Here is a 13331-nt window from a genome sequence, read left to right as displayed (position 1 = left end):
TTATCATTAATTCGTTATATTAAATAAATAGTGATAACAAATTAAGTTTTCAGGGGAATATTTATCGTATATCTATATCGTGAATTTAATTCACGCACGCGCGTTTTGCTACGAAAATTACTTTACGTTTAACTCTGCAAGAACCAATTCTATTACAAATGCACAGTTTGCGAACGGGTGAAATGCTGAAGAACGGCAGTCTTTCTGCGAAACTTAGCACCGAGAGAGCTTAATTATCCAGCGCAGACAAGAGGTTAAAATCCGTCAATTCCGCACATTTCATAGGTCGCAAAATGCACGTAGTAAAAGTCTAGCTTAGCCTTCCGTCGGAGTAACGGACATATTTGATTTTGACCTCGTCTGAGGGCAGGAAGGATCTGATCTTCTTCAATACGACCTTTTAACTACAGTATGCAATACATCTACAAAATTCGCTTTTTCAATTGACATTAATTGCATTCCGCAGAAATTGTTTTACAATTGTCATATAAGAATCGAACCGTTTATTTAATTGTTACTTACCACTCTTCATTCGGCATCTTAAATGATGAACGATTGCCACGTAATGATGTTAAATCTTTTATTGCCACACTGAGTTATAAAGCCACTGTCTCTCGGTGGCGCATTCCGACACCTCATTCGACAGCCGTGAATCGAGCATAAGTCTGCCTTCTGCAGGATGACTAAGGATAACATGGGAATCGGATCGAACCGAATTCTTAGGAGATAGACTGAATTCTCTTCGAGTTTAAGGATCGCGTCTACCTATTATCCTTAAACGTACTCTTTCACACAAGCGTAACTATTTTTATCGCCGGATACGCACGCTACGATGATTGTATATGTTCCGGGGCCTCATATCGCTTTATATTGTCACGAGATATGATCCTCCATAATGGATATTTCTAGCGTAATAGAGTCACCCGCATTGTCATCGGTATTGACGATTGACAGTTGGTGCGTTCAGTTTCAATTCGCGGGAATTACTCATATATAGTACATGGTATAATATAATACATACGGTTTACTTTTTTTATATGTATATTGTATGTATATATATATATATATAATTATATATATATACATATATATATATATATATATATAATACATAATATATATATATATATATATATAAAATATATACATATAATATACATCACTCTGTGTGTCCTCCCCTCCGTCGGGGATCAATTCCTTACGACAAACATATATATTGTCCCTGCTTTGCCGTCGTTTACGTACATACATACAAATGTTTATGTGGTTTAGCGGAACATCAACAATTTACTTTATAAGGCCCAAATATTGTGCGCTACTTGTTCAATCAAATACGCAAAAGGAGCTTCTTCTGCAAAAGCGAATCAGCGCCCTCGGTTCGCTCAATGATGCTCGATCCACGGAGGACGCGTGACACAGTTTCGATCGACAATCGGTGCCGAAAATCAACATCATTAAATAGTTACTACAAATCTATCAATTCGTGTGAATTCGAGATATTTCTGCTTGGAGTATTTAGAAATTTTCTGGCTACACGCAATTATTTTATGATACTTATTTGATACTCATATCATTACATAATTATTTATTGCGCTTATGCACAATCTTGATGATTATGTGAAAATTTGATGGTACAATGTTTATGATCGAATCGTGAAAATGTGTGAATTGCAAATTATGCAATATTTTTTATTCGCAAATTAAATAACCAATATCAATCCCGTAAGTTTCACTAACAATATTGCAATTGTTGCAGTTAATAGTTGTGTAAGAAGAAAATAATTGATTTATAAGCAAATTTTATTCGTTTTTAAATTTCATATTACGTTACTTATGAAGTTCACAAAAAATATATATAGCTTTCAACTCTCTGATGTGTGAACTCTTATTTACTCTTATGTAAATACTTTACTTATTAATTCTAATTTATTCGTATCAACAATACAAAGTTCTTTTGTTATACTGTTATTTGTAATGTATTCTAAGAGGCGTAAACAAATTTTGTAAGAAGTTAATATCCAGGTAATATCGCTGTTAGCCAAAATTTACAAATGGAATCAATTCAGATTACTCTGCATTTTTGATTCAATAGAGAACCACATGATGTATTCAATACTTATTGCATATTTATTATATTTAAATTTGCAAGCTGATCATCGTGCGTAAATCCTTTATGTTGATCTTGAAAGTCATTTCCGCACCGATTATCTCTCGAAGAATGAGTAGCATCTCAACGTTCATCCGGCGAGGGCGACCAAAGGCGAAGGTCATCAGCTCGAGCGAGCAATACAAGCAGAAAAGCGAACGTCCTGGACGCGTACACGCTCTCAGCCATAAACCCGGCCTGCGGCTGTTCGGATGTCGATAGCGACTAGGTCACCCGCAAACGACTCGATCGCAAACGACTCGATCGCAAACAACACGAACTTGACAGTATCAGCGACTTCGATCTTAGCATGAGAACCTAGAATCTAGCTGGACTAGGATCAAGGTCAGTGATGCGATCGTCGATTTAGCTCCATTGACGATGCGTTGATCTCGGAAATGCCAGACGAATTCCTAAAACAGGTTCCAGAAAGAGGAACAAGTCTTCCTCGTGGCACCGATCCTCCGCAAATATCGCCTACATCACTAATGATCCCGTACCTCCTTTTCGCTAACTATCGATCTCATTTCCCCTTTTTTGCCGACAATGTAATAGACAGGCAACGTGCGTCGGATAACTATGGGAGATCCTTCGAGTTTCCCTTCTGGAATGCCTTGCCAAATGTGTTGCGTTCGTTCTTTTCTATCTTCCTCTAGATCCACGGCCCTCAAGTAGCGCTGTCAAGGACAATGGACTTCCTGCTGTCCTTGCGACGGCGACCGACCAGCTGGCGGATGGAACTTTGCACGGGGATGCTCGCGGGCGGTAGAGCGGGCTCCTCGATCGTTGAGGTTGCCAAGACCACAGAGAGAGTCGATGATGATGACGACGAGGAAGAGGAAAAAGTGGAGGCGGCACCGCTGTGATGATTGATGATATTCGATGACTGGCCGCGTCGCAGCAACGTTGGTCTACCGCCGATGGACGTCGCGGGCGGCGTTCTTGTCGTCGTCGTCGTCGTCGTCGTCGTCGTCGTCGTCGACGGCACCGCGGACCGTTCTGATGCCGTCGACGACGTCGTCGAGCCTGCAATGAACTGCTGGTGTCTCGTGGTCGACGCTTGTTGCTGGTATTGTTGCGATCTGATGGCATGATAGGCCATGTCTCTTTGCTGGACTCGCGACAAAATGTGCGAGCCCGTTGCGTGATCTTGCCTGAGATTGTGAGGGTTGTCGTTGCTGATGCTGGAGGATGACGAGTAGTGCGAGGGCGACGAGACAGGAGAAGTAGTGCTCGCGATGGAGGAAGTGGTGATGGTGCGTGTGGTGCCGGGTGTGCCAGTGACCGCTGCTGGTAGAGCTGCTTCCGGTGCACCGTTGACCAGCGACTGGACCGCATGGTCCGGTGGATGGCGTATGAGAGGCTCAGGAACAGCGATTGAAGAACGTTGCTGTTTGTCGTTGCCCAAATCGCCAGCGCAGCCATAATCGTAGCTGCAGCAAAGCTGCCCGTCCTACGAAGAGGTTTGTGGGAGACTGGGTTAGCCACGGCGGAGAGAATTTTTTGTTCATAATTATTGACATGGTTTGTCAATTCGGGATTGGAAAGTCTTGGCCAGCATGATTCATGAGAGAACTGGTACCGTAGTAAAAATGATATATTGAAAGTGAAAAATGCAAATATACGAAATGATATGAGTATGAAATTGCTTTGCGATCGTGAACCGATCGTGTGCTCCGAACAAAAATGAATATTTCTTAACTACTATATAGAGTTATTCTTTGCACAGTAATAGAATATCATGGCGTCTTATATTAATTTATTATTTCATTAAAAAAAGACATTTTTGCTATTCTAATATTTATAGAGAGAAAATGTTTGAATCGTAGTAGAAGTTACATAATTAACCCATTTCTTGTACCTTTTATAATATTAGAAATTCATCAATTAGATTATTGTCAATTTTTTGCTCATAAATGACATAATTTAACGTACTTTGTGTTCTTGTTATGTATATATTAAAGAATTTTTATTTTAATAATAAATGGATTAAAATACAATAATATAACGAAATCTTTTATATTTTTCTACGTAATACGACGTTAACAAATGGGTTAACTATCAATCGATTACTCAATGCACCAAGACTTTCCAACCTGTAGTGAGGCAGGTACTTGTCCATAGTATGTAATTCATTGTTTCGTAGAACAATACCGCATCAGTTCCGCCGTGGCGAGATAATAAACCAACGTGCAAGAATCGACCCCCGCTTTACTTCCCTTGAAACTTTCCTTGCGACGTTCCTCGCACCCGCACTGGCGGCGTCCTTTTCTCTCAGTTAAGAAGACGATTTATAAGTGGTCATGATCACAATTACAATAACTGTAAGGACACTCATGCTGACATTCGAAAGGGGACAAAACAATGAATTTCCATAGTATGTCTTTGATACCCGGCGACAAATCTCTAAGTTTCCACTACTTTCCGCTACGATCCTGGCAGGATACTTTTATGACACATACATATGTGTACACAATACTTGCATGACGCTCATTAATATAAAACAATATTCTACAACTCTCTCTCAAATGTATTTTGGTGACGGAATTTCATTTAAAATCTAATAGAAAATCTAATAACGAATTCGATTGGATGCACTCAGTGCGCACTGATACACATTAAAGCCATCGTACACAAAATAACATAAAATAAAAAAAACATGTTAATAAATAAATATAGAAATTGAAATATTTGCATAATATTTACATTTCATTTTTATATTCAAATTAAATAAGTGCAAAACAACAACTCTAATACGCATCAATGTGCATTAGTGCTTTATCGAATTCGCCATAAAATTAATTCTTTTACGTATTATAGCTTGATTCTATGCTATCCTTTGATTGTTCACATTTTGCATCTTTGTGCGAGTCACTTTTATCTTGCCAGAATCGATGCTTGATAAGTCGATACAGAGAAAGAAAGAGATCTCTTGGTGCTTCTACCGAATCTCGAATGCAGATCAGAGGAGGGTGCAGTGGAGGCTTAGGTGCGACAACGACTCTTTTAAACAATAAAAAAAAAGAAGAAAGAGAGAGACGTACAAACAAACATAATCGCGAATCCAAGACGCAGTCTGTATATGTGTTGTGTGCACATGTGTACGTGCGCGCGCGCGTGTGTGAATATATATATATATATATATGTAGAGTGTAGCCACAATAAAAGGAATAAGAAATCAGGAATAAGAAATAATTTCGACCTATCAGAAACTATGTATTCCGATTTCTGAAGATAGATTCACTGAGAAAAATGGTCTGTAATGGTCTGTAAAATAATTCTGATAGTAATTCTGCAGAAAATGGATGAATTTTCTGGTTAAGTTTATTAGAATTCTGATTATTAGTTGAGATAACTAGAATTCTGATTAATATAATTATTCTGATAAAAATAAGAATTATACAAGATTTTACCAGAAATATTCTAATAAATTTAATCAGAAATTTCTGATTCGTCCATTTTCAATCAGAAATCTTTTTCAGTGTTGAAATCGTTATTCCTTATTCCTAATTTCTTCTGTTGTGGCTGCACCCTTACACGTGTCTGCCACCCCGTGCGCCATGCTCCTCGATCGACATGAGAAAGATCTGTCGACCGAAATCGCCTTTATCTCTTTTATCTTTTTGCATGAACGACCGTGCGTCTCGGAGTGTGCGTAAATAAAAAAAAAAGGTGAAAAAGAGAAAAGTGAGAGGAAGTAGTGCGCGACATGGGAAGAGGAAATAAAATATGTTTGTGTCAACGCATGCAAATTTCGAAAACGTGCAATCGATCTTTCCACGGATGAGATAAGATAATATGCCGAGGTAAGATAATATTCTCGTTCGATCCGTCGACGAATTTATTGTGCACGATAAATTGTATAAAGTGCACGATACTGAACGATAAAAAACATGCAAATTATTTCGTGCAGACGTTATTTTTGGTAATGTAAATACAATATTTCAAATAAAGAGCTTCAGATTAAGAGCAGAAATGCGAATGCAAACGAATGGGCATCGTGTTAATCAATCGTCTATATAATTGGGATAATAAAAGTTAATTATTAGATAAATAAAAGTTAATTATAAGATAAGACCCAATACAATGATGTAATAATTCATAACTGCCAAATGTCGAACAGTCAGTAATTTTTAATGAATATCTGAATATCATGGATTCTGTCGAATTAATTTCCAAATTTACTACGCTCTTAAATCTAGAAGATTGTCAACGTCACGTCGAGAACACTTTCCTTCAAATACGACCAAATGCACATGCCCTGTGCTTGTGATATATTTATATATTCTTTAACATTGTCGAATAGTGATAAAGCTTCTGCCCATACAGCACAGATCATTCCAGCAATATTGCAACGTTCCAATATTGCAGTATAATATTGAAAATGTTGTAGCAATGTTTCCGTATATTGAAAAGAAATGGTCTGATTGGATTAAATGGTAATTCTGATGAAAAATGAACGAATCGGAATTTTCTGGTTAAGTCTGGTTAAATTTATTAGAATTCTAGTTGAAATAATTAGAATTCTGATTGATATAATTATTCCGATAAAAATAAGAATTTTAGTAGATTTTATCAGAAATATTGTATTGATCAGAATTCCGATTATCTCAACTAGAATTCTAGTAAATTTAACCAGAACATTCTGATTCGTTCAATTTTAATCAGAAATTTTTTTTAGTGTAAGCTTCTGTGCTGTATGGATAGTAATCAACGTGCGGCGATTAACGTAGTGATAGTACTGATAGTGGTCCTAATAAGTAGAATGTGAAAAAGAAGAAAAGAATTAGTAGAAGAAAAACTATTAACAAGTATATCAAGCAAAGGTGCGAAATATAGAAACTTCAAAAAAGTGAAAAGCAGCAGGAAAGATAAAATATTTGAATTAATAAAAAAATAAGACAGAATTACTATGTAAGTAGACGAGAAGAGGTAGGGGAGAAGGGTCTAAGAAAGCACTCGAGCACTCCGTTAGTCGTAGTACATTAATCAGCACACAATAAAGACAGAAGAGAAGAGGCAGGTAGTAGAGATTATAGGTGAGGTAGAAGTGACGTGATTACCGATGCACACAACACGCGCTATTGCTCACCAATTGGGCGCAGTACGGCACCTGCAAGGATACCCATTGTTAGGCTATATGAGGTTAGTCATCACGGGCAAGATGGCGGGGTTAATTTACAACAGCATAGTCTCAGGCAGACAATGTTTTTCTGGCGCAATTCCCCCTTCTATATCCTTCCCTCGCTATTTATCCTATACGTGACCAGGACCTTTCTCTGCGCCACGTCGATCCACATTCGCGATCGTCGCGGCTTAGAAGATTAATATGATTGGCCTAGGCGCCAGCGGAATCACTCTGTCGAATTCCATTCTGGTGGTCCACGGCCAATCGTTGCCAATGTCACCCACTGATGAAATCGTGCCGCCGCTCTTGATTGAATGTGCGGTCGACTGTCGTCGACCGGCGATTAGGAGATCGCGGATCGGATCGACGGGGTCAAGGTCATGGTACACACTCGATCACTGTGAGGTCAGGTCCGTTTTCTATTCGTCGCCGGGCGGTAAACACTAATAAAATGATCCATGCAGGGCCGACCCGAAGCACGCGCGATCGTGAGATCTCGGCTCAATCTCGGTTTGGCGTATATGTGACGTTACGGATTTATCACGTTTACCATTTTTTATTAACCACAGATTAGTGAGAATTTAAGATATTTTTGATGACGGTGATTAGAAAATTAATTATTGTTAAAAACTTTTGAAAAATTAAGCCGCGAACGTAACAAAGAAGCTAATTTTAATTAATTTTGAAAGAATTTTAATTAAATAGAAATTTTATTTCAATTTATATTAAGGAAAGTTCGAGATTCCAAACACTTTTCAAAGTCTGAAAGATAAAACGACAAGTATGAAACATCATATATATTATTTCATTGTTATGAAATAAACTAAATTATGAAATCTACAAAAAATCAAACTTTATGAAAAATACGAACAAAAATAGAAACAATGTGTGTGTATATATGTACAAACTTAGAATTTTGTAAATTTTATAAATAATATAAATTCTAAATTGTTAAATTATTGATATAATTATCCGTCACAAACCCCATATAATATTGTATTATTTTATAATTTTTGCAACTAAGGTTAAGTTAAGCGAAAAGTTCTGAGATATAAATATCTTGTCTCATATTCAGGATGATAATAGGATGATAAGAGCGAAGCATTTGGCAAAGAAGCGGAACAATGAGTTTTCTCGAAATTCAGAGTTTTTTTTCTGAGATTGACGTAAATATATCGGGATTCTCACGGCCGTGGCAGTATTCGATCGCATTCCATATCTATAATTTCTACACATATGAAGAGTAATATTTTTTCATTAGAAAGGAATTATTTTGCGTATCATGCTCTTCTAAATATTTGATTACATCTGCCCAAAATCTGATTACGCTCAATTAATTGCAGCATTTTTCTTTACATTTCATTATAAGATACTGATAATTTCAGGTTTTTTTTTTTAGAAAAGGACATTAAAAAGGACATTAAAAAGAAATTAAATAAATTCTCAATATTTTCTAATATAAAGACTTGAATGGATTTAAAAGGAGGTAATCATTTTATAATCTAAAAAAGATCTAAGATATAGATTTAATTAAAAAAAATCTAATCTATACTTATTTCTCCTTTTACAAGGAGAAATATACGACGAACGCTGCCACGTGCAAGGCAGGCATTGAAAAACAAATAACATTTATCTTAGGCTAGCTTGGGGACGCCCCTGGATGTGTCTAATAATGTATAAAACTATAAAGTTTGAATAATTTACATTGGTGAGTACAGCGCTGAAATCGTATAATGACAAGGCTAGCATGACGCATTAATGTACGCCGACAGAGAAGATAATATTGATTATAAATTAATCATTATAATAATGGATAATGTAAGAGTTCAATCGAATAAAAATTCAAAGAATTGATAAGTAAATAAATAAATTGTTTGATTATATTAATATGATATCATATAAATATTTTTATAGTGTACATATTTTTTGTGAAATACTGAAGCTTTTATAAATAAATTTAGTTCAATTGGTTAGTTAAATTCATGCAAATGAAAAATCAGATTTCATAAACATTATTCTTCTTTTTTCGGCATACAGTTAATAAAATTTTAGCGTTCAGCTTTGCAAAATCGATTCGCGTTAATACACACCGCAAAAACAAACGGCATACTGCACGAAAAAAAAGAGGACAGTCAGTATATGTACCTTGTACTATTCGAGGATTACTAACTGACGACAAGTAAAAACAGACAGACAGAGAGTAAAAAGAGCGAGTAAAAGTAAAATGATAAATAGATGTTTGTGTGTATAAAATTTTATGTTTGTATGGCGCACAGTTTGATCGAATATGCTAAGGTGGAAATTTTAATATAATGGATTGTAAAACGTTCGAGTATTTATATGATTCGATAATTAAAGTAAAATTAATCTCTCATTGATTGAATATCTTTTTACAAGAAATTTTTTATCTTGAAAAAAATTATAATAATACGCAAAATTAACATGTAATTTAATGATTTTGTTTAAGTACGTTAGTGTTAGAGTAAACAATAATCGTTCTATATGAAAATAATAACGATGATGATGATAGAATGAATGCTAATTATCGTCGTGAAAGAAATCTAATATGAAACGAACGAAAATGAAATTGATACAATTTGCGCGTGTTAATATTCCGCCATGTACGTATACATATTCGATGGATGCCTGCACAGCGATTTTCTTGCATCTTACATTGGCATAGTACAGCGAGCGCAATTGAATAGGCACAAGACAGATCCACGGCTAAATTGAGGCAATATTTCCTTTCATTTACTGACCTTGAGCTCTTGAATTCGCAAGAGAAGTATGATGGGTACTAAGATCTCGTTAGGATGATCTGCACAATGTTTTCATTATGTAATATTGTCGCGTTGTTAACAATTCAAAATCGAGAAAATACATCACCAAATATTTTTGTTTATGATTGAGATAATCTCCTTGAACAGTCACAAGTTACTTGGAAGGCATGAAAAAATACATAAATACATTATCTATTAAGCGCACGTAAAAAATTGTGCGTATATACAACACATTTTATATTATTAAAATTAAATAGAACGTTATTAAAAGTTTATGGAAATGTGGAAAAGCAGATTCTGCAGATTCTGCGGCGACCATCCCCATGTCTTCCGTGCCCATGACGCCCTTCTCCGGCGAATTCCCCCCTTTATCCTATTCGTATCCTTCGGATCTCGCAAGAGATCAGGTCCGGCAAAGACCGGCGATCGCGGGTCCTGCGATGTGACACGTCCGATCCTTCTTCCTTACCTTGCACTCGCACGTGGTGCATTTGTCGTGAGGGTCCTGCCAGGAGCTGCCGCTGTCGTGGATGATGCCGGCATAGCTGCACGGCCGGGGACGACTAGGAACCGTGAACGAGGTGCTGTTCACCAACGCCTCACGAGCGCAGGGATCGTCTTCGCAGCGCGGACAACAATCGCCCTCCTCGGTCACGGGATTCGAACAGGTCACCGGTGGACACTCCATCTGCCAGCAGTCTATTTCGCCGTACTACAAAAGACCGTACGATAATTCATAGAAAGTTCAAAATCAAACTATTATCTTTTTTTTAAAAAAAAATCACATTTTCACGTATGGAACTACGATATGGGGTTTGTGATCTGAAGAGATCAGATTGCTTAAAATATTCCTGTAATTCATTTATTTTATTCACAAGTCTGTCGTGTGGACAGATTTATATTGTAGTTCGGTTTTATTACCAGGCACTCGCAAGTCTGACATTGGTATATCCAACGTTCTCCGCTTCTGAAGACTAGGTGATGGAGCTCTTGATGCCTACAGGATGCGGCGGGGTTACATTGAGGACAACACTTATCCCTGTGGCTTCCCGGTGCGCTGCAGTCACATACGGGATCCTTGCAAGTGATCACGCCGTCTTGGCATGTGCATCTCCTGCAAGGATTTCCGGACGGTGCCAACGTGTCACCGTTGGTAACTTCCCGATCTTCGAACCAGCAACCTAAAATTACAATATAGTAGTGTAACAATTTTTTGTATTTTTCATACAATTCTCCATACAATTCTCGAGCAGTTTTACTCTAAGAGACGAATGTCTTGATTGTAGACGCGACGAGTGAACTCACTGAGTCTGCATTCTTTTCCGGACTCTTCCAGGTCCTTCGCCGGTGGGCATACGCACTCATAGCCGCCCTCGGTGTTGACGCATTTTGCGGTAGGATGACACGTGTGCCTCCTCTCGATCGTTAGATCGTTACACTCATCAATATCGATGCATTGCGTGCCCTGAGTGCTCTCATGCAGGGCGCTCCTGTAGCCAGGCTTGCATCGGCAGTAATACCAGCCGGGCATATTGAAACACGTTGACGATTGATGACATCGATGCAGATCGCTGGCACACTCGTCCAGGTCGAGTTCACAACTGTTGCCGATGTAACCGCGTCGGCAGGAGCACCTTCCGGGTGTCACACATTCGCCACCATTCTGGCAAGTCTGATTGCATACAGCTGCAAAGAAAAAAATACAATTTTACTTCATATTCAGACTTTTTTTACTTTAAAAAATGAAGATACTGCGATTATCTTCTATCCCATATTTTTCATCAAATTTAAATTAAGATTTGATTTTTAATACAATTTAATACAATTTTATTTTTTATCGTTAGTTTAAAAATAATTTTTATGTGATTAACTCTCTCTGAGAACAAAAGAGTCGATCAATCAGTCTTAAAGAGCGATGAGAATATTTTTTCATTTTTTCACTAGTTTTTCATAGTTTTTGCGGAACGATATGTTAGAGAAAAATAAACATTTTTCATTTTAGTAAATTATATATAAACTATTTTTACCATTTTATTTGTTGATGGAATGAAAATACCCCGTTGTATCCATTGTTTGTGTACACATTCGCTCGGAGAACGAACGTTTCAATAAAGAAGATGTGTTCGAATTTTTTTCTACTTTCAATAATTTGATAGAATGTTCATTCAGACGTTTTAAAAATTGTTTCATAAATTGCTCCTAACTATGTGTAAATTCGTTCGTAAAATGGTAAATATTTTTAATTAGATTAGAATAGATTAATTCAAATTAATATAAGTTTCAGTAATAAAAATTATTATCTTTATGTTTTATTACACAATAATTTTTGTTTTTTTGTTTAATAAAATTATTAAAATGGATCCAAGAAAAGTCTCAGAATAATAATAATGTGAGCTGTTGCTTCGAATATTGAGAAATTACTTATTAAAGTATGTTCTATCGATACATAAAGGCGATATACTGTACGTTTGCATGTGAAACCATCGCCGGTATAGCCGTCCTTGCAGATGCAGTAGTAGCTACCATTAGTGTTCACACATGTGGCGTGCTCGTCACACAAGTGCTGACCAGTCGCGCACTCATCTAGCTCGGCACAATTGAACTTGTCCATTCTATAGTAACCCGGAAGACACTCGCATGTGTAAGAGCCGATCACGTTGACGCACTTCGTGTTCGCATTGCAGTAGTGACCGTTCGATCCACCTTGCTGCTTGCATTCGTCCACGTCTGAGTGACCGAGACGAAAAGAAAACGTCATTGATCATATAATCAACGAAGTCATACGAATGCTCGTATTTAACTTATCACATTTAAAAAAAAAATTCGTGTAAGTGAAATGAAATTTCTAAGTAAAATAAGACGTTAAAGAAGATATGGCGAATTTTTATTTAATATTATTGCAAATACTTTTCTTACACAAGAATTATAATTGTAAAATTTATATAAAACAAATTATAATTATATTTAATATTTTAATGTAAAATAATGATGCTAAGGAATATTCAATATATATCACGTTTTATAAAATATAAAAAATTTATTAATTTAATTTATATGTAACAAATTTTTAGTAGCGACGAAAAATATAAGACGATTTGTCTTAAAAAACACTAAAATTCATTTATTAATTTAATTAACAAAAATACATGAGAAGTAAATTACATATTATTAAAAATAAGCAAAATAGAATTTTTAAACATTCATTCAATTAAAACCAGATAAAAGCTCAATGCAATAATTTTAGCAACATTAAATTCGCGCATGCTTTTTATGCGAG

The 13331-nt window shown here is 36.4% G+C and overlaps 1 protein-coding gene across 2 annotated transcripts in view; it reads right to left on the bottom strand.

Annotated features, from left to right (window-relative positions):
* Positions 1–1554: 1554 nt before the first annotated feature.
* The window catches only part of LOC105152406 (protein kinase C-binding protein NELL1), a 72690-nt gene continuing 60913 nt past the window's right edge, over positions 1555–13331 (bottom strand). Inside the window, exons 9-14 of one of the 2 annotated variants that reach the window (XM_011066677.2) lie at positions 12521–12781; positions 11360–11740; positions 10976–11235; positions 10524–10766; positions 7239–7259; positions 1555–3599 (exon numbers count right to left, since the gene is read on the bottom strand). In XM_011066677.2, the coding sequence (XP_011064979.2) occupies positions 2814–3599; positions 7239–7259; positions 10524–10766; positions 10976–11235; positions 11360–11740; positions 12521–12781 (1952 nt within the window). In that variant the 3' untranslated portion in view covers positions 1555–2813. The remainder of the gene's footprint in view (positions 3600–7238; positions 7260–10523; positions 10767–10975; positions 11236–11359; positions 11741–12520; positions 12782–13331) is intronic. The other variant, XM_011066676.2, reaches the window with a different exon arrangement.

Source organism: Acromyrmex echinatior, chromosome 4 (genome assembly GCF_024713525.1).
Source record: "Acromyrmex echinatior isolate Ae372 chromosome 4, ASM2471352v2, whole genome shotgun sequence".
In the NCBI taxonomy this organism is placed as follows: domain Eukaryota; kingdom Metazoa; phylum Arthropoda; class Insecta; order Hymenoptera; family Formicidae; genus Acromyrmex; species Acromyrmex echinatior.
The sequence above is the reverse complement of the archived record's forward strand: the minus strand, read 5'-3'. Positions and strand labels throughout refer to the sequence as shown.